This window comes from Phocoena phocoena, chromosome 3 (assembly GCF_963924675.1).
Source record: "Phocoena phocoena chromosome 3, mPhoPho1.1, whole genome shotgun sequence".
Taxonomy (NCBI): Eukaryota; Metazoa; Chordata; class Mammalia; order Artiodactyla; family Phocoenidae; genus Phocoena; species Phocoena phocoena.
In genome coordinates, this window is record NC_089221.1 from 70,113,078 (window position 1) to 70,135,612 (window position 22,535).

The following is a 22,535-nucleotide window of genomic DNA, read 5'->3' on the forward strand; positions in this document are numbered from 1 at the left end:
AACTGAAGGGGTCCTGAGAGACCTTCCAAAAATTGAGTACTTCTGATCTAGGAAGATGAAAATTTAAACAAGAATTAGAATGACAGAAATATGTATGAAGTTATGAGTCTTTTTAAATTTATATATACCTGAGAAGTGTTTTGTTTTTTTTTTAAAGTAAAAACATCTGAAGATTAATGAGATTTAATAAAGCACTTTAACCTGTTTTGAGGAAAAATGCAAAATAATGCATAATTAATCTTAGGATTATGATATTTCTGCCAGTAAGCTTTTTATTTTTCATGTTTTTGTTTTTTGCATCATAAAAAGTTTGTAGTATAGAAACAAGTCAAAATTAAAAAAAAAAATCTTAGGACTGCTTTTGACCAAAAGTGAAACTTGTCATTTCTCATTTCTCTGACTTCTATTTTAATGTATTTATTTAGGTGGTTGGTTCCAGAAAGGAACAATTTATGCTTGGCTAAGTGGTAATGTCTGCCCCCTTTCAGCTAGTGAAATACTGGTCATTGTTAAGAGTTGTAGAATCAAGGTAGAATGCAGTATTCTGTGCTTATTCAAAAAGAGTGCATCTGAAGCATCGTGTACAAGTTTTTATCCTTGAACTGGTCCAAGTAACAGTGAAGCTTCAGATATTTTAGAGAAAAACAAAGTTTTCAAAGGTATGAGAAGAGATTTACTTACTATAACTTTGGTTTGTGAATATTAAGACTTAAAGGAAAATCTATTTTAAAAATACATATATATTACAGATAGGGATATAGATACAGGGTCAATGGTAGCATCCAGTCAATCTTAAAACCTTAAGCACTCAAAGGCATTTGTTCAAGCCTAAAAGGAAAAGTTCAAGGAATTACTGATGGTTTTATATTGATGACATACATCAACAGCTTTTTAATCCTGTGATTGTGTGGAGGTTGAAAACATCTAGATTCCAATTAAAAGAAACTAGATTGTGTATACATCCCTCCACTCAGGTATTGGTAACAGAAAAAACATGCATGCATTCTCATTATATATACCCCTTGGTACCACTTTCGGAGAAAGAATGCTATACTTGTTGGACCATGGATAGCTGAGTGAATTAAATAAACCCTAATGCTTTTTTATGAGAAAAACGTTACTCTCATAAGCATCTGTGTGATAAGGCTAATTATGCTTATTTAAAATAAACTTCTTCTAAAGTAACCTTATCTTGTATATGTGGAATGAGTTAATAATATTTAGTTTATGTTTATAATTTTATGTCTAACCTATATCTGAAAGAGTAATAACATTGAAACTTAAATTTTAAAGTTCAGTTTTCTTGTAGTTACACCCCAAAGCCTGTAATATATGTATAATTACTGTTTACATAAATTCCTGTTTGAATCTAACAATAATCCAGTGATACAGATAGTATAGGTACCTTTATTAAACCCATTTTATGCGTGTCGAAATTAAGATTCAGATAAGTGTCTTTCACATGTAGATGATGACAGAAACAGGACAAAAATCTAGAGTATTTGACTTTAACCCCTTGCATTTTCCAGTATCATATTATCTCTGTGAGGTGGTACATAATCAATTAAATTTCCATGTTTAAAAATTTTATTTAATTTTAATAACTTCATAATTGCTATTTTCAGTTTCTTAAAAGGAGATATGTTCATTGTTCATAACGAGTTAGAAGATGGATGGATGTGGGTTACAAATCTAAGAACAGATGAACAAGGTCTTATTGTTGAAGACCTAGTAGAAGAGGTGGTAAGTTTTGTTCTTTTCTTCTCCTTCTCAGAATTCTAAATACTTTTTAAATTTTGGAACTTGTCCATAATCAGGGAAATTAGCTATGGATATATTTCTTTTATGAAAAACCTCAATTCATAAGTACAAGTAATTTTTCATTAAAACGTATTTACTGTTGGTAATGCTATTTATTTGTAAATAGCACAACCAAGCTATCATGTTTTAATCTGTGGTTGCCAATTTTCAGGATGTTTTCATGAGTTTCTAAGAATTAAAAATGTATTAACATGTGTGCTTATTTGTATCCCTTTTTGTCTTCTTGGTCTTCCTTATAAATGATGTTATGTCCAACTGATCATGGGATCTCAAATGGTTGCACGTTTGCTTTCAAACACTTTATCTCCCAAATATATGTATAATTTTCTAGTAACCTTGGAAAAATGGAGTTATATTACACATATATTATCACATGGTTCTGTATTTTGAATATTTCCCTTGTTTTCAATGTCATCACAAAATACATTATCAGTAGTCTTAGACACTATAAATAATCGTGTTTGTGCATTTTTAGATACAGATCAGCGTTCAAGCGGCATATGCATTTCAGATACAGTATTGAGTATCACTGAAACATATTAAACATTGTATTATAGTTTTGGAATTCACTCTTCTCTTTTGGATTTGTCCAGCAGGATGGAATGGTTGTCTGTTATTTTTTACAACCCTCAGAGTGACTGTTTTTAAATTATGCCTTGAACCTGATAATATGCTGAAACGTGTGCTCTATTATTGTTCCAGGAGGACGGCAGTGGAGAATATTTTTCTTTGCTATTAATTCTCTTGTCTGCCTATTCTGGCAGCCAGATCTTGATATGTAGCAGTAAAACATACTGAGGAAAAGTGGGAGGAGTTGAGGAAATGGTATGATACGTTCCATACTCATAGTCACATAGTTACTTAGTGGAAGAGCTGGGATTAGAACTAATTCCTAGATTAGAATTCTGTACTCTACAGCAAGAGTGATGTTTATTCTGTATGGACAGGAAGTGTTCAAACTGAAGAATCTTAACATCTACGTTAGTTTTACTACAAAGTTTCTTAGTAGTATGTTGGACTTTCTTTCTGCTGTAACCCCCCCTACCCCCATTATTCTGATTATTTAAAGGAATTGAGGTGTAGTTGAACTTTTCTCTCAAGCTCTTGGAACTCTGGGTCAAATTTAACAAGATAAATTTTAATAAGGATAAGTGAAAGTTATCCATTGAATATAGGGGAAAACGGAAAACAAAAGCCCAGTTTAAGATAAGGAGACATGACCTAACATACAAGGAAAGAAAAAAAAAGGAGAACAAGTTAACAACTCAGTGTGAGTGAACAATGTGATGTGGCTGTTAAAAATGAATATGGTCATACTTTGAATTAGTAGTGGAATGGTTCCAAGTTAGAATTATAAACAGTTTTTACTTCAGTATTTAGAATAATTTTTCATAATGGTCTTCATTGAAACATAGTGAATCCTTGTAGATTGGAGAGCCATTTGGAGATTGTCTAGATTTCAGACATTTGGTTGCTGGATGGATTTAAGGAAGTTCCCACCCTGAAATTCTAATTTTCATTACTGTTCTCCAAGCACATTTGTACTATATTATGTCTTAATTCCAGAATGTAAGCTCTGTGAGGATTTTTGTCTCTGATTCAATGTGTCCCTGTTGCCTAGAATAATGTCTGGCATTAGCAGGCATTCAGTAAATGTTTGTTGAATGAATGGATGTCTCTATGCCTATTCTTTTCCCTCTTCCTTGACACTCCTGCCCTGCTAAACTGCTTTGTAAAATTTGATTCATCTATCAATTCGGCTCAGATGTTGCCCCTTTTTTCACACCCTTTCTTAGGCTAAGTTGTTTCCTCCTGTGTTTCCATAGCACCTTGTTAACTTTATATCCCATTACATTTAAAATTAATTTATTCTGTAAACCTCTTATATAGAGATTAACTCCTTTTGGGCAGGGATAATGCATTTTGTTTTTATGTAATTTGTTTTTAGCATTTTGTAATATAGAAGGCATTTAGCAAGTGTTTGATTTTAATTTGGTTAGATATTTGATATTTGAGTGAGGACCAAATTTAGAGAAGTAAATCCATGTGTACTTAGTTCATTTTTCTACCCTTTCCTTTGTTATTCAATGGAAACTTGATGCCAGGTACTGTGCTGGGTACTAGGACTACAATTCAACAGATATTCAGTGAAAATTATGTGCCATGCGTTGTGCTAGTGGTTGTGGTAGTCAGTGTTAACAAAAAAATGGCTCAGGTCTTAAGATGCTTATAGCCACGATAATGGAATGAGTATCACCTAGTATATCTTAAATAATGGCAATATCAAATAGAGTAGGGTAAAGTTCAAAAGATGAAAAAGAAGGATGTCTTTTCTATTCAGAGTAAAAGTTCATGTTTATGTTTTAGGGACTCAGTGTCTTACTGAGGAGGTAGTGTTTGAGATAGATCCTGCCTAGATGGTTTAGGTTTTAACTAACAGGTAGGAAGTAGTGAGTGGAAAGGACATTCTAAGTAAAAAAGAGCAAGCTACAGTGGTGGGAAAATGTAGATTAGCAAAGAAGTAGTTTATGAGTGACCATGGTCTAGATACCTAAAGAGAAATGGTAGTATGAGACAGGAAACGTAGACTTGAGTCATTTGGTAAAGGATTCTGGTTGTAAACTGAGGAGTTTGTGGGCAGTAGAGAGGTACTAAAGGTCTGGTTTTTAAAATTCGTTTATTTTTGTTTGGTGTGGTTTGGTGTTTCTTAATGCAGGGCAAAGTTGCAGTTGAAACTGATGAATCCAGATTGGAGTGGTGGGGTGGGATGGGGCACAGAGATAATTATACTAGTTGGCTGTTAATAGTTTAAGAAAAGAGAGGAGAAGGGCCTGGATTAGAGTAATCACAACAAAAAGAGAAGAGGACTAAGGGGGAGACTTTTGGAAAGACCTTTCATGAATAGAAGCACCTTTTCTTGTATATACATAAATAAATATGAAGGTCAGGGTGTAGATATGTTTGAAGATAAGATTTTATTAATTTTAATAAAAATATATTAATAATTACATAAAAACTGTCTTAATGTTTTTCCCTTTAGGGCCGGGAAGAAGATCCACATGAAGGCAAAATGTAAGTCTGTGTTAACTATTAAAGGGGAAAAAAATATATTGTAAACTTACTAATTGGAAAACTTTGATCTAAAAATATTTTAAAAGAAAATTGATACTTCTTGAGCTGACTTAAACATTTTTTTTATTTGGCTTAAGTTGATTTCTAACTATTTGCTTAAGGACCTAGTGATAATGAAGGTGGCTTATACCTACATATAACTCTTATATCACCAAACTAAAGACTTTTTGATAAACAGTACATTAATAACATTATGAATGTCATAATTCCTCACATTTTTTTTGGTTTTCTTATTGATTTATTCATAGTGTTTCTTGTTTTTATTGCCATTATCTTTTATGTACTTTATGGTTCCGTTTTTGTTTTGTTTTTTTAAAGTCAGAGAGCTTTTCCCCCAAATTATGGTTCTTTACCATATTAATAAGATTCTGCAAGGACTTTATTTTCATAATTTTTTCAGGCTGATTTTAAGTATAAGGACTAATTCAAAGACCAGGTATTACTACACCTACTACTTGCCACATTCTTATTTTATATTCCTACTATTTGCTACATTTTTCTCTTATATTCCAGAAGTTATTAGTTGCTTTTATGGGAGATCACTCCACATGGTGTTTCAGCTTTGCTCTAATTTTATTAATGTCCTTGAAGATATTTTTAGTGTCCTTCTCATCCCTCTTGATATTTATTTGTATATATGTTTTCTTTTAAAAGGCTTAACTTTAAAAAAATTTTTTTTCTTTTTTTTTTTAACATCTTTATTGGAGTATAATTGCTTTACAATGGTGTGTTAGTTTCTGCTGTATAACAAAGCGAATCAGCTATATGTATACATATATCCCCATATCCCCTCCCTCTTGCATCTCCCTCCCACCCTCCCTATCCCACCCCTCTAGGTGGTCACAAAGCACCGAGCTGATCTCCCTGTGCTATGCAGCTGCTTCCACTAGCTATCTATTTTACATTTGGTAGTGTATATATGTCAATGCTACTCTCTCACGTCGTCCCAGTTTACCCTTCCCCCTCCCCATATCTAAAGGGCTTAACTCTTAATCCAAATTCTGTTTTACTCATATTATTTTAATAAACTGTTCATCTAATGTTTTCAGTGGAATATTTTTTCTTTCCTTCCTGTCGGCAATTATGGATGGAATTTAAGGCTTGCCTCTCGAGGGTTTGCTTATTCTGAATTCTAACCATCAGAACATGAAAACAAACTGAATACTCCACTTTCAGTCATCTAATTTAGTTCCCACCCTTTCTTAAGTGGAACATATGAGATTTTCTGAGTTCATTTTCCTTATTGTTCTGTGTAGCTGCAAAGTAGGCTTCATCAGTGAGACTGTACTTTGTTGATAGTACTAGTTTGAAGTCTTCTCACTACCTATGTGAGGAGTTGCAAATTCTAATTAATGTTTGGAGGAGGCATACAGATAATGTAAGCAAATGAACTGGGTCAGGTGTATATATTCCCATTTTTCTCAAATTACAATAATCTTGATCTTTCTTATTTTCCCACTTTGATAGCAATCAAGGAACATGGAAATGTTTGGCTACTGTAAGAAAATAAAACTGCAAGTGTGGTAGTAAATGGAAACTAACATTTACTGTTTGTATCACAGAAGACTGCAGGAAGTCAAAAACTAGACAGTGTTTGCCGGCAGTGAGGTGACCCGTCTAACTGATGTGTGAAAGTGTGTGAGTCTAGTGTTATGAAAGCCTCCTGATTTTCAAGAGAAGCAAGAAATCTATATTTTTATCCCTATTTAAAATAATACCATAAATTCTTTTTAAAAAGAAAAGAAAAAAACGAGAGGTCAAATACCAATAAACATTTAAAGCTATATCCAGTTTTCTTATAAAATATAAATCCCAGTTTCACTGGGAAATCTTTTTTTAAAATTTAATACATTTGTGATCATTCCATATTCTGAACTTTATAGTTTTCAACTTATTTGGTATTTAGCATAAGCTAAATTTGCATTGTTGGTTTATTTTATGTATTTGTCAGCTCCCTCTGATTTCTTAAGGTGTTGACTGGCAGTGAAGCATCCTCAGTAACATCCCCGAGTGCCTTTTGAGACTAAATAGATGGTATAACTTTAGCTGTGTTCCTTTTCAGCTCCATATTTCCATGACACAAGTACCAAGTCCTGCTGTTTTTATCTTCTAAAATATGTCTTGAATGTGTGCCTTCTTCTCAGTCTTAAGCAACCATATTCTAGTTCAGGCCCTTTTCATCTCGTACCAGGACTTTGATGTAGCGAAAACCTCTAAGTTGGTCTTGCTTGACACTTTAGTCTCATCAAATCCTTTCTTCTAACAGCTAGAATAATCTACTTAAAACATGTGTCTGACTGTATTACTTTCTCACGTAAAATTCTTGCCTGATTCTCTTTACCTTAGCAGAGTCTGAAAAGATCTGATCCAGGTCTTGTGTCCTTTATAAGCTCTATCTCTTGTCATTTCCAGTTTTATATTCTACTCTCCGGCTTGTAGATCTTCAAATGCTCAGTACTGTTTTTCTCCTTCGCTCAAGCTACTTCCTAGGCCAGAATTCCCCTCCATTGTGTTTGGTTAGTGCCTATTCTGACTTAGAGACTTAACCCATTTATCACTCTTCCCAAGAAGTCTTCTGTTATCTTCCCCCTTATACACCCTACAGAATTGGTGCCCTTCTCTGTTATTCTAAAAATGCCCTCAGCATGTACCTATCACTGCGCTTTGTTATATTTTCTACATTCTTTTTATAGTTATACAGTATTTATGTTCCTTTTTCTTACTAGAATGGGGACTTCCTAAGGTCACAGTCTCATTTTTCTATTATTGGTACAAACCATGTGCTTGAAATATACTCATTTTACATGTGGTAATAAATGCCTGAATGAGGAAACTCAGATCCAATCCTTTCAGAAAACAGTATTGCCAATTTGTTCTCTAAACGCTATTTTTTGCCCCCTCCCCCTTTCAGATTCCCCCTTTCTCCTTTATTCTAGCTATAGAGAAATATAGAATGGGCCTTTGAGGTCATCTGATCAACTATCTACTAGAATATAGAAATGTTGTTTTAGCATTTGTAGTAAATGGTCATTTCAGCTGTGTTTGAATGCAGTATGGAACTTTACTGCCTTTTAAGGCAGCCTGGACTGCTCCAGTTATTGTATACTTGTTTTAAATTATTCATAATTAGCTTTGTGAGCCTCAGGAAATCTGAATTAGTGAGTTAAGGGTTGGAATAAAGTTAAAGAGAGAAAGTAAAAGTTTAACATTTTATTCATGTGAAAAGGTAAAAATTCAGTTATATTTTATACTCTGACCAGTAATAATATGGATAATTTAAAACAGTATGAACAGCCTCTAAACCTGTAACTTTGGATTTTAGGGCATTTATATATTTTAGTCTTGTAGTATTTTTACTTTCCAACTGGTTCTTTAAGCCACAATTAAAATAATTATAGACCCTAAGAATATATGGCAAAGTGGTAGAGAGGTAATCTGGAGTTGTCAGCTTGGTATTAACATATAACATGTCTTAATCAGCAAGATAGATAATAGTCCTTCAGATGAGAGATTTTAAGTAATTACTAGTAATTAATTTTTTAAACCAGATATATCATTTTAAGGTAAATTATTTAAATACTTTAGTTATTATATGCAGTAGATTTTGACTATAATGCCTTTTATAATAATTACTAAAGGCTTATTTTAAGTATGCAGAATATTAAATATTCTAGCAATCTGATATGATAGGCCATTAGCTCAAATAGAATTAGTAATACTAAGTCATTCTTTTCTTTCAGTTCTTGATGTTGGTATCTATTATTTCTCATCATTCAGTCTTATTTTCTGGCTCTCAGTAAAGTATGAATCAACCATGTTGATTTGAAGAGAGAACTTATAGAGAAATTCACTTTGAGAGAAGTATGAGAAAAATTAATCCACTAATTTTTTTTCTGGGCAGTTGTGGTGGGCTCTACCTCCACCACTCCCCCCTCCTAATAAAAAGAAAAAAGAATGCTAGCTATGATGTAAGCTTAACAATTTGTCATTATCAGAATTAAAATCATTGCTGTTTTTGTATTGGTAAATAACATGGAAATTGTAGTTCATAATAGATAGTCCCTAATTTTTCTATATTTTATTGAACTTAGGCATGTTTACAAAGTGTAGTAACAAATGTTAAAGGAATGAGGTCATTTGATCAATTGCATTGCATTTATTTCATTATGTCAGCTTGAATTAAACTTATTATGTTAGTTGTTTTGTTTTGATGGTATAACAGCAAAAAAGACTTTTGATTTACATATTTAATATATTCTTTTTTCAAGATGGTTCCATGGGAAAATTTCCAAACAAGAAGCTTATAATTTACTAATGACAGGTATTTATATATTCACTTTCCTTTTCTAATGTTGTTATTTAAAAAGAATAAAAAAGTGAACCAACCATTTATCATGTATTTTGCCTTTAGCATTCACTTGATATTTATGTATATTGTAATTTCTTGCCCAGCATAGAGAAATTGGTGTTCTTGGTTTTGGGTGTTCTTTAGTTGAAAACATGCAGTATAAAATTCAGTGCAGTGCGTTTTCCTTCTGCACCAGGCCCCTGTATTCTTCCTTAGAAGCAGTGCCAGATGAGTGTTTTTTCCAGAAGTTTCATGTCTGTCTTCCTCACCCCTACTTACCCCGCTACACATACCCCCCCACATGCTCTCACAGGAACATACAACACACTTTTTTCATGTTAAGATGTATTTTGGGAAATCATTCCGTATCTGCATATATAAATTTTCATTATTCTTTTTAATGACCATAAGCTTTCCATTGTACAAATACCATAATTTATTATCAGTCTCTTATAGAGGAATATCATGTTGTTTTCATTTTCTTGCTGTTCAGGTGCAGCAAATGTTCTTGCATTTATCTTTGTATACTTGTAGAACTTTAAAATTGGGCCTTATTTAAAATATGTTGATTTTAACATTTCCTAAAACTGTGCGGTTACAGAGATATGCAAAATAAAAATTGAATTGTACTGTGGGTTTATTATTTAAAACAAAAACTATTTCATTATCACTTATCCTAACTAAAATTTAAGACTGAATTAATTTAGTTACCAAATATCTCTTCAGGAAACCATACTTTAGAAAGACTTGAGAGAAGTTTAAGCAGTAATCTGTAATTTAGAAGATCTTAGTTCTTTAAAAATGACCAGAGTTCAATGTATATGATGAATAAACCACTGATCATTTAAAGATCTTATCTGAGTTACTGTTCAAGCCATAAGGCATTGCCTTTAATGTAATTAATAGTTAGCTCTTTTGAAAGATTTATGGCAGTTTTAGGAAGTATTCAATTTTATTGTGGGGATATAGGTTAAAAATTCATTAAAGAACATGGTAATTCTATATGGTAGTAACAGAGACCAAATGCTCAACCAAAATGACATGGTACCTGCTTTCAAAGTGGGACCAAAATATTTATTTTAGTGAATTTACTGAATTTTGAATATACACTTATGATTTTGTACTTGCACCACCGAATACCTGAGGCACTCAGTCTTGTTTTAGACATGTAAATTGAAAAAGAGCTAAACTTAATTTCCTTACGTTAGTTTTTATTTTCTTTCGGTCATGTGCTCTTTTAAGAGTCTGATGATTTTCTCCCAGGAAAAATACACATAAGCACTTGCATGCACAGTTTTGCAGTAATTCCTATTTTTTGTATTGAACATGAAATTACTTGGTAGTAAATGCCTTGGATAGATGATTGGAACTATTAGTAATTTACATAAAAATGATGTCTGATATTCTAAGTGTTCATTGTGCTTTCCTAAAAGCCATCAAGTTCTGATCTTTTCTGTTATTAGGACTTAAACAGAGAAAAGGTAAAAAAGCATCTTAGTGGTAAAAGTCACTGCCAATTGCAGATGTCAAAAAGACTTCTCTAAAATTAATATGAAAATATTTAATACATGATAATTTGCTTCTGTATGACTATTCAAGATCGTGCCTGTTAAATGAAATATAGTGCATGTGTATTGATTTTGATTGGGTACACAAATATTTCAGTTGTTTTGAATCTACTTTTGTAAGCTTTTGGTACTATTTTATTATAGTTATGACTTTTTAATGTTTAATCAGAAGCATTACTTAAGTACAGAGTATTCTTAAGTAAAATTCACTTTAACTTTTTTAGACTTTTCTTTTGCAAACAGAATATAGTAGTTTTAGCCAGTAACCCCATCTGTGGTTAGAGTGTTCTTTCCAAGTTATGACAGGTGTAGACTTGTTAACCAGAAGTCAGTGCTGCACATTTCTGCCCTGTATTTTTAAGTAATAAAGACAAGCAACATCATGGATGGTTGTGCCTCATAAACCAGAAAATACAAAAAGAAATTGCCTTAAAATTATCTTTATTTTTAAAAAGTTTCAGGAATTCTCTGGTGGTCCAGTGGTTAGGACTCGGCCCTTTCATTGCCCTGGCAATGAAATCTAGGTTCAGTCCCTGGTCGGGGAACTAAATCCTGCAAGCTGTGCAGTGCAGCCAAAAAAAAAAAAACAAACCAAAACAATCAAAAGTTCCTGGTGAAAATTTTACATATGTTTTTGACTTTTGAATGTATTTTGTAATTGTACTACTTAACGCTTTTTCTTTTTTAATTTGATAATTAGGGAATAAAACTAACAGCTTAATTTTTATAGTTGGTCAAGTCTGCAGTTTTCTTGTGAGGCCATCAGATAATACTCCTGGTGACTATTCACTTTATTTTCGGACCAATGAAAATATTCAGCGATTTAAAATATGTCCAACACCAAACAATCAGTTTATGATGGGAGGTCGATATTATAACAGGTAAGTTGTGAGAAATTTTTAGTTTTACTTTTGGCAAGGAGAGTTGAAATCTTGATAATATATCAGAATCAAAATTATATAAAAGTTTCTGACTTTGTAATATTTAAAATTATAAGACATTTAATATAATTTAGTAGTAGTCATATCCAAGAATTCTTTAGCTAGTGTCAAATGTGAATATAAATTAATAACTTTTTATTTCCTTCCAAAATTATGTAATTTTTTGATTATTTATGCACAAGTTATTTGCAGCAAATTTGCTAAATCCATACATTATCTGTAGGACAGCAGAACATTTAATCTAAGAAAAAGAAAATATATTACCGTTTTTTATCAATGAGACATTTTAATAGGTCACTCTTTAAGAACCTTTTTACCTGAGACTTATTAATAATGTTACCCCAAAATAATTGGGTTGTTCTCAAGTTGGTATTATTTGTAATTATTGGTTCCTACTTCTCACCTTTAAAATTCTTGGTAAACTCTTTGCTTGTCCCAAAACTCAGGTTGGACTTCATTCACTTGATTAGGAAAACCAGTTAATAGAAAAAAACATATGATAGAATGTCAGCTGGTTTTTTTTCTGCATAATAGAAAGTAGTCTTTCATTTTATTTCTGAGTGTAAACGTTTTCCCATTCCGGATAACTCTGGAGTAGCATGATTTTCCTCTTTTGGAGGCTAGTGTAAGCTAAAATGCTGGCATTTTCCTAGTTTAATGCCTTAAAATAAAACAGAGCAAAAAACCTAAAACAAGTTCTGTTGCTTGCCAGTTATTCAGTGGATAGTGCTACGACATCAAATGGAAGATGAATGTAGACGATTGGACCCTTTCACACACCTCATATATGAGCTGCTTGAACCCCTTCTAGCATTACAGTCTGATCTAGACATCCTCACTGAAAATCTAGCTAGGTGCAATTTGAGCTCTCTATGAAGGTAAATTAAATTTTCCCATTGTCCAGGTTTCTAGGGGCATAGAATATATAAAACAATAAATTGAAAACATTCTTAACTGAATTGATGTTTGCATGGAGTTTTTTTTAAGATAAAGTATTTTACATTAATTCTGGTGGAAGTTTGTTTTGCTTGATTTAAACTTCTTTATGATACACATTCTGTAAAGATGAAAATTCTTCCTCCATAATGGAGGCAGCCTGTAAAATATATAAAGGTAGTCTCTTTTGTTGATAAAGACCAGAATGAAACAGGAAGAAATACATATTTGAAGTATATTTCTTTCCAAATTATTAGTCTGCTTGCAAAATTATGATTTAAATTTTTTTCAAATATATGTTAATGTAGTGTCCGTGGTCATTCCCCCAAATTAGACTGTTTATTCCCCTTGTATATGTTCATCTTATAAAGTTCAGGAGTATTGTTGTTGTTAGCTTTAATATTAAAAAAATCATTTTTAAAGGAAAGCTGGAACTATGTGACCCTCATGCCTAGAAAATGGCAGTTTTTATAATTGTTTTGGAAATACATACTCCATTTCAGCATTAATGTCAGTAATGAAGTAATTTCTAAGAAGATACACCTTTATGATGATCACTTATTGTTTAGATATGGAAGTGTAAAGTTGGATTATCCAATAAATCTATGTAACAGAGCCAAATTCTGCTGACCTGTCTCCACATTAACTCTACATTAGTCTTCGGGCAAAGAGAAGTAGCAGTTATGTCCGTTTCATTTAGAAACTACATTGTTGAGACATAACTTTAATATTCCTATATTTTAAATTTTAGAAAAGTAGGAGAGGCATTTAACAACAAATATAATTCAGTAAACATTTATTGAGTGGTCTACTTTTTGAAGTGTATTATACAGATCTGTGCATATATAGTAAAGAAAAAAGATACTGTTCCTACGTTATTAGTGCTCAGGTCTTCTAGAAAAGATGGTAAGCTGACTGATAAGTTCAAGGATGTACAAATATGCATAGGAGAATCAGTGGGAAGAGAGTAGTTGAGATGGTGATTAAGAAGGGAGAGGGAAGATTTTGGTCAGACGTTTAAGATTACTAACATGTAGTGTTCAAGAAGAGAGAGAGTTGTATTTATTAAAAAGTAAATTATTAAAATGAAAGTACAGGATATAGTATCTCTAGAAACTCACAGTTATTTTACAGATTTATAGTTAGCATGTTTTAATTTTCTGAGTTGTAAATCTGATTTCATGGCTAGAACTATGGAATGTCTAGGAAATTTTTGTTTGTTGTGTCTCTCTTGACTGTTTCCTTAGGCATATCTGGGTAGACTATGAACTAAAGAGTAATTAAAAAAAAAAAACTTCTTGGAAGTCCAGGTCATTGGTAAAAAATATATCTGATTGGTTGCCACATGCTTGTAAATTTGCTCCTGGACAGTCTGAACTGTATGTACTCCGTGCAGTAGTATTCTGTTCTTTCAGCTCATGGTCAAGAATTATATCATAACATTGAGGTGCTACACAGAATAGATTGCATTTACAGTTGTAGAGCCAGAGACCTTGGATATTTTCTCAGATTTGGTGCCTTTTGCTTTGAAACACATAGTCAGTCATCTCTGTTGTGGTACCTAGGTATCTTCAAATGTATTCTTTCTGATTTTCGTTTTTCTTTAGCGTTAACATTTTTCCTTTAAAAACGTATAACCTTCTTTGTCCTTCTGTGATAATACCTTTTTACTTTTCTCATTCCCCTACCCCCTCCTGTTAAATGCTACATCTGGTATTTAGTTCATATTCATCCATAATTTTTTTATTAATCTTTCAAATCTTCTGTTTGCTTTTTAACATTATACTTTAGTTTAAAATAATTTTGTAGTATAGCAGATATTTTATTATCAGAGATATATATGTGTGTGTATATATGTATATGTATCTCCAAAGATAAAAGACAACATATGTTCCAATTATTTTTTCAGTAGGAAGAACTGTGAAAAAAAATCAAGTGATAAATATATATCCAATTATATATATAAATATATATGTGTGTGTGTATTCAAAGTATTGGATCAGTAGGAAGAACATGAAAAAAACCAAGGAGTAAACTAATGAGATCTCTTTTGAGAAATGTTGCCTAGCTGTTGTTAAATACCAATTCCTCTAGTGTATTAAAGGACAGTTTAAAATTCTAGGATTTACATATTCAGGACAATAAAATGACAAACTGATTATGAGAAACATTTTATATTTAAAAAACTCATTATGTCATGTTAAAATTTGTGTTAAAATACATTATATAATGTTACTTTCAGTTTTGTTTTATTTGTAGTATTTCCCAAATATTAAGAATATTTTATAGCACGTTTTATCAAAATCATCAATAGGCCCTTCCTACTGTAGTGATAATTCTACATATAAGGTTAGCTCCTGGTCTTTCTGTCTGTCTTTCTTCTTTTTATTTTTTAATTTGTTTCTGCTTTCACCTGCTATTTATGTCTCATGACCTAACTCCATCTGATTAATATAAAAGCAGAATATGTAAATGTTTTGATGATAAAAATTCTTGAAGTTTACCTGAATTCACTACTTGCTAAAAATAAATGCCATTTGTCTGTCGGTTTTTCTTTCTCAGTCTCTCAAATACTTTTGTTTAAAAAAAAAAAAAAGACTTTTAATCATTTCCTCACGTATAGTGGTGCTTTGAGTACGTTGATGGAAAATAGAAATCTCTGACTCAAGTATTTCTGATCTGTAAACCAATATTAGGAACATTCTTGTTTTTCTAAAGTAATGTGACTGTAATGATCATATAGTCTGTTAATGTATTCTGGTTATATGCTTTGGAAAAGACTTGCAAATAGAGAATCCTTGCTAACAAGGTTTGGTGTATCTTTAAGATTTGCAACTTTTATGAGACAAATTATGTCAATGTTAGTAATTTTTATTTTAACAGCATTGGGGACATCATAGATCACTATCGAAAAGAACAAATTGTTGAAGGGTATTATCTTAAGGAACCTGTACCAATGCAGGTCAGTGTTGTTTTTCTTTGAACAATAATTAGCATTTTATTTTAAAATGCATTTTTGGTGATATGTTTATGCACACATCCATGCATTTGAAAATGGATAAAATTTAAAACTGCAGATTATTCAGATTCTTTCAGAAAGTGAATACTTGTAAGCGAATCTCTTAGTTTTTATTTATGTTGGTTCTAGATAATTATTAGGAAGCCCTTGGTGGCTTTTTGAGAATAGAAGCAGTGGTGGGGACAGAAGCCTAGTTGCACTGGGTCAAGGAGTGAGTTTGTTGGAGGCAAAAGTGGAGACAGCCAGGATAAATCACAGCCAGGCTTATCTAGGTGAGATTGGTAAGAAAAGAAAATAAATAAAAAATGATAGCTAGAAGATGATGTAGGGCCAAAAGGCCTTTAAATTTTTATTTCTTTGTTTTATTTGCCCATAGTTTCATGGTGAGAAATTTTTGAGCATGTCTCTGTACTCGGGAGGAGAGTGACAGTGGTGGGTGAGGGATGGGGTAATGGCAATACCCCACGTACAAGGTCCTAGAGAAGGCAAGAGTGGCTGAAGTCCAGAACATAAGAAGACTAGCCTTGAACAAGAGGGCCTGTTGAATACTAGTTGCTTAATGCATAGGGTGATTGATTAGCTTCTGTTTCTTGCCCATGATACTTCCTAAAGTGTGGTGGGAAAAGGTTGTAGCAAGGGTTAGAAAAAGGTACTTCAAAGGAGTGATTAAGAATTTTCCTATGTGGAAAATGGAGGTAGTGATATTCTAGGGACATAAAGAAGGATTGTGAGAGGTTTTGGGTACCCCACTAAACTTTCACAGTGATTTGTAGTGTCTCGAGCTTCTCAATATTTCTTCCTCCGAACAAGTTAGTTTCTGATGGTTATAGCCTACTATTCATTGCAGCTGCTGAAGGGGGGGGGGCATCATTATTCTGATGCTTAATATAAATTTAAGAATCATCATCTTGAAACATTTTAATGTATCTTGCTTCACTTCCTCATGCTTTTCTGGTAGAATGTAAAGTTCAGGAGGACAAGTGTTTTGTGTTGTATTCCTAGTGCCTAGAATAGTACTAGGCATTAGGTATTCAATCAATATTAATTGAATGAATAGCTCCTCTCCAACAGGAAGCACTCACTTCATCCTCTGAATTATCACTAATGTGTCTTATTGTGTTTGTTGCCATCTCCATGTCAGTTTCTTCCTCTCTGCCTATCTAAATCCTGCAAGTTTAAGATCCATCTCAAGTTTTACTTCCTTGTTGACACCCTCCTAGTATCTAGTTAGCATTGATGGACCACTTTTGTTGGCAGTTCTGGCGGACTTTGACCAATTTTTTTTAAAACCACATAGTGCGGTATGTGCTTTCTAGAAACCACAGCTTAGGATCTTTTTATTAGGAATCAGAGGTGCCTTTACCTACAAATGACAGATCCTGCCACTCAGTCCCATTGCTATATCATTAATTCTGATTCACATTGGCTGTTTGAATTAATGATGATTTTAAATTGTTTCTAAGTCAACAAAATTTTTTTAAACAAATTTTATTTTATTGGCCCACAAGTTAAGTCATGCTTTTTTCCCATCCTGAATTTATGCTTAGAATTTTCTAATTTAATTTCTTACAGTTGGAAAAATAGCATTTGACATCTAGTAAACTTAAACTTTATACTTATGTTATGAGATAGTTTTAAGAATTACTTCAAATATACAGTGAGCCTCATTCTTACTTGTGTTACTATTTCATAACTGAACAAACCTCAGATTATTGTCATCTGCAAAAATGCCTATAATGCTTTGAATACTTCAGAAATAACAAATGCTGATTACAGAGCAATTTGATTACTTCACAAAAACCATTAAATGCTATTTGAAGTCAATTATTTTGGGCCTGGAGTAAAAGTAGGTTACAGTAGAAGTTTGAGAATCATAACACTTACCTATCCTTCCTAGCAGGATTCTAACTGTTAGAGAACCCAAAGGCTAATAATGTCCTTCTATTAATGTAAAAGTGATTAGCTGGCAGAATCATCTCATTCCCCCTGAGGTGATCCTGCATACTCCCACTCCGGGTAAGATGCTGGAAGAGAAAGAGCAGAGTCCTAGCTAGGTGTGCTTACTTAGTGGAACTAACACTTCAGATGAATTAGAGGAAAAGAAGGAGCCTTTTGAGACAATGCACCCCACACTAAAAATATTGATATCTAACATTTTTGGAGCACTATGTTTTAGGCACTGTTTCTTATACGTATTAATTTAACTTTTTTTTTTTTTTTTTTTGCGGTACATGGGCCTCTCACTGTTGTGGCCTCTCCCGTTGCGGAGCACAGGCTCCGGACGTGCAGGCTCAGCGGCCATGGCTTACGGGCCCAGCCACTCCGTGGCGTGTGGGATCTTCCCGGACCGGGGCACGAACCCGTGTCCCCTGCATCGGCAGGCGGACTCTCAACCACTGCGCCGCCAGGGAAGCCCTAATTTATTTAACTTTTTAAACAATTTGATGAGGTTGATCCTGTAGTTATGCCCATTTTACAGAGAGGGAGACTGGAACCAGAGAGTAAATTACTTAAGGCATCAGATCATCCTTGACTCTTCTTTTTCTCTCCTACACTCTGTATCCAAACTGTCAAGAACATCATGCTGTCTCTGCCTTCAAAATATATCTAGAATACAACCATCACCAGAATCTGGCTTCATCTCTCTGTTTCTACTTTTGCCCCTCCTTAACACTGCACTGCAGTCAGAGGGATCCATTTAAAATGTGTCAGACCATTTCACGCCTCTGTTTAACACTTACAGGTGTTCTACATTTCATTCAGAGTAAAAGCCAGAATCCCTGCAGTGGCATGCAAAACCCTAGAGTGGTATCCCATGGTGGTCCTCTGAACGCTTTCTGCCATCCTTCTCTCTCACTCGTCTCCACTCACGCTGGCTTCTCCGCTATTTTAAAAAATATGCCAGGATCTTGGCATTAGAATCTTTGTTCCAGCTGTTCACTCTGCTCAAAATGACTTTCCTTCAAATATCCACTCGCCTCACTCTGTTATTTCTTTCAAATTTGGCTCAGAAATTAGCTTCACAATTGAGACCTACTTGTACACATTATTTATTGCTGCTACTTGCCCTACCCTGTAGAGCACTTACCACCTATTAACATACAATTTGCTTATTATGTTTATTATGTCTTTTCTTCATTGGTATATAAGTTCCTTGGGGGTAAAGATATTTATTTACTGATGTATCTCAAGAACTAGAACAGTACCTGGCACTCAACAAACATTTATTGAATTAATTTATTAAATGAGTTCTCTTAGCCATTACGTGACAAAGGCAGGATTTACAACTGAGGTCTGGTTACAGGAGCCTGCACACCTAACCGCTATGCAAAAGCTTGCTTCAGTGGCTGTTAAACTCTCACCCGTCAGATTATCTACTTCCCTTGGGGAGTAATATATAAGACTTCCTTCTTCAGAACTGTGTACAAAGAGTAGGCTGAGAAGCCTTCCCTACTGTCATCCAGTAATCTACTAGAACTTGGACCGTGAGGTTGTGTCCTTGCCTGTAGTGTCTTCTAATGTAGGAGTTACAGATCAGTTGATCAGCCCCTATCTTAAAATAAGTAGGGAAGACTTATATAGATTATCTTGAAATCAGATATTTAAATCCAAATGTTAGTGTAGTAATAATAGTTTAAATAATAAACTACAAATGTGCCCCATTCTGCACCTAACAGTAAATATTATCACTACTGTAATAAAGACTGGTAAGCACAAATCTATACAACTAGGGAGGTAGCCATCACTATTTATCATCTGGGTGCAATGTATCTTTTCAAATTTTTTATATTCTTAGTCATTTTCTGAATAATTTGTAGAAGAATAAAGGTTTAGTACGAAAAAACTATTAGAAAATTTAGTAAGAATTTAAATGTAGCAAACCCCATTTTTGTCCCATATTTCCTTGGTTATAAAGGGTTACATAGTTGAAATAGAAGGCAGCTAACTGCTCATCCACTATCATGCACGGACTTGGAACATATTCATCTTGTAAATCCAAATTTCAGATACATCTTTTATAAGTTCTTGCTTATGATTACTCTGGTTCTTCTTACGTTTTTACTGTCAAAATGCAGTACTGATTCCAGATTTTAAATATATTTCAACTGGGTTCTAGTTTATGATTCTTTCTTGCTCTTCTTGCATCATCAACTGCAATACTTTTGAAAAATTTGATGGTTCATAATTTTGTTGGATAGTACAGTCTTTATTGCTTCATAAGTGTAATACATTTTTATGTTTAGGTTTATAAACATCAGAATGATCAATATGGTGAATTTTTAAATTTCTACATTATATGTTTCCTTCTAGTAACCTTTGTCCATTTACAAATCATACTGAGTAAATCTTGGTGCACAATCATAAAAATTTAAAGAATCCTCATTTCCTTTTAGGAAACAGGATAATCTAGATTCTTGTTACAAATTATTGCATGATGATGTCCTTCCTATTGAATCACTAACTATATGAGAGCACTATATTTCTTTTCCCCTAGAAATATATCATTCACTCAGCGATTCTTAGTTTGAGAAAAAATCACCAAGGAGATTACCATCTGAAGAATTATAATCTGAGATTTTGCTTATCAAAATCAATTTTATTATCACAATAGATCCCAGAGTCTTGCTGTTTCTTTGCATTTATCATCTGAGTCTTTTTATAATTGTCAAGCATCTTTCTTTGTCAATTTTTTTCTCTTTGCTGTTATGATCAGAAAATTAAGAATTCTGAATTTTCTTATGTGTTCAATGAAAACTAATAAAAATATAACAAAGATGGCCTTTTATACTTTTTTGAAAGATGGTACAATAGTTGGCCACACAGTAAAAAATGCCAAAGGGTGATGCAATAGAGATGATTTATTTCACTGTTGGATCACCCTCTAGACCAAGGGCTGGCAAACTTTTCTGCAAAGGACCAGATAATAAACATTTTAGGTTTTGTGGGCCATTCAGTCTCTGTCTCGGTTACTAAACTGCCTTTGTAGTGTGAAAGCAACCACAGACAGCATGTAAAGGAATGAGCCATGGCTGTGTTCCAATAAAACCTTATGTCCAAAAACAGGCAGTAGGCTAGATTTGGTCCATGTGCTGTGGTTTGCCAGTGCCTGCTCTTCGGCATACTTCAGAATAATTGTTAAGTCGTGATGAAATGGTTCCTATGATGATGAAATAGCAGAGTGTTTCAAGATATAGGAAAAATATGATTCGTGAAAATCCCATAGCATATCTTAGACTTATAAAATGATCAGCTGGATCCATAAGTCTCTAAGAAAACAAAGTCATTAAATATTAATTCTTGCAAATAGTAAGAGCTGCTCAAGAAAGAAACTAAAAAACTAAAATTGGGTCCATTGGACCTTGGTGGTAATATTGAAGATTGACTTATTTTGGGAAGATCATTTATAGAGGCACTCTTTGCTTTGTATTCTTCCTGACATCATAATTCTTTTTGTTACTTGGAGGGGGGGCAGGGATTTAGCATTTAACACACATGCGTTCCTGTAAGTCACGGTGTTATATGAAATCATGCAATAAAAACCACAGGATTATGGAAAAAAGGGGGTTAAAGGTACAACACTCAAAAACTTCATCAGTGACACATAAAGATAAGCTAGTAAAAATGTAGCGTAGTTTTTATACATGCTAAATGGGTAAGAAATATTTAAATATTATAATAAATAAGGCACTCTACCTTGGAAAAGACCTGAAGTTTACTTGTGGAAGAGGCCATCAGAAGGGCTGTAAACAGCGGGAAGTGGTACAAGGAGGATTATCTGAAATCAGATACGTTAGAACACCAGATGTGAATGGATGGGTATGGCGTGTAACACTCGGTGAAGCTGGGGAGGCTTTTAGGCTTTTGAGATGTATTTTGCATATTCCTAGGCATCTCAGTTCAGCTGGGTGCAATTTTCTGCATTCACATAGTTTCTCATGGATGTAATTGTCCGTAAGCAAACATGAATTTGCTTTATGCTTAGATTGGTTCTAATCTATCAGTTATGCTTGGACAAATTCATGTTTTCAAAACAATGTTGCTTGTAAAACATAAAAAAACCCTGTATTTTTCAAAAAAAAAAAGCTTATTAGTTGTCCATATTCTTGAGAAATGGTAAGTGCACTTTTTTGAAAATTTCTTTGGAAAGCAAAGATCTCTTAATATGTTACATTATTTTAGATTTTAGTATTAAAATTTTTTTAATGTCTAGACAGACAATCTGGTTTTTAAATTGGTAGTTTAGTAGGTTTTACTTCATTTCCATCAAGAATTCATGAAATAATTTTAGTATTTTTGAAAATTCAGGATCAAGAACAAGTACTCAATGATACAGTGGATGGCAAGGAAATTTATAATACAATTCGTCGTAAAACGAAGGATGCCTTTTATAAAAACATTGTTAAAAAAGGTTATCTTCTAAAAAAAGGTAAGTGTGAAACTTTTAAGACTAAAGATTCAATTTCAGTATTTTACCGTTAACATTTATTAGAAGCATTGTAAATACTGGGCATAAAACTTATCATTGAGATACGTATTTAATAAGTTGGTATCTGATTCTTGAGCCCCTCTCTACCCCATAACTTTTTTTTTTTTTTAAGAGAAAATTCTTATCAGCACTTGGCACACTCATAGTATTGATGTTTCTATTTTATGTATTTGCCTCAGTTTGGCATTAAGAAATGTTGGGGCATTGAGGGGTGCATGATTAGAAGAAGAGTTTTTTTTCTCATGACTGGAAAAGAATGAATCCTAAGCAAGAATTTTAAAGA

The 22,535-nt window shown here is 33.2% G+C and overlaps 1 protein-coding gene across 1 annotated transcript in view; it reads left to right on the forward strand.

Moving 5' to 3' along the window:
- The window catches only part of RASA1 (RAS p21 protein activator 1), a 108,233-nt gene that overhangs the window by 54,227 nt on the left and 31,471 nt on the right, over window positions 1-22,535 (forward strand). The window contains exons 5-10 of the mRNA XM_065873560.1: window positions 1,626-1,743; window positions 4,862-4,893; window positions 9,222-9,274; window positions 11,600-11,750; window positions 15,630-15,708; window positions 22,072-22,192. Coding sequence (XP_065729632.1) covers window positions 1,626-1,743; window positions 4,862-4,893; window positions 9,222-9,274; window positions 11,600-11,750; window positions 15,630-15,708; window positions 22,072-22,192 — 554 coding nt within the window. The remainder of the gene's footprint in view (window positions 1-1,625; window positions 1,744-4,861; window positions 4,894-9,221; window positions 9,275-11,599; window positions 11,751-15,629; window positions 15,709-22,071; window positions 22,193-22,535) is intronic.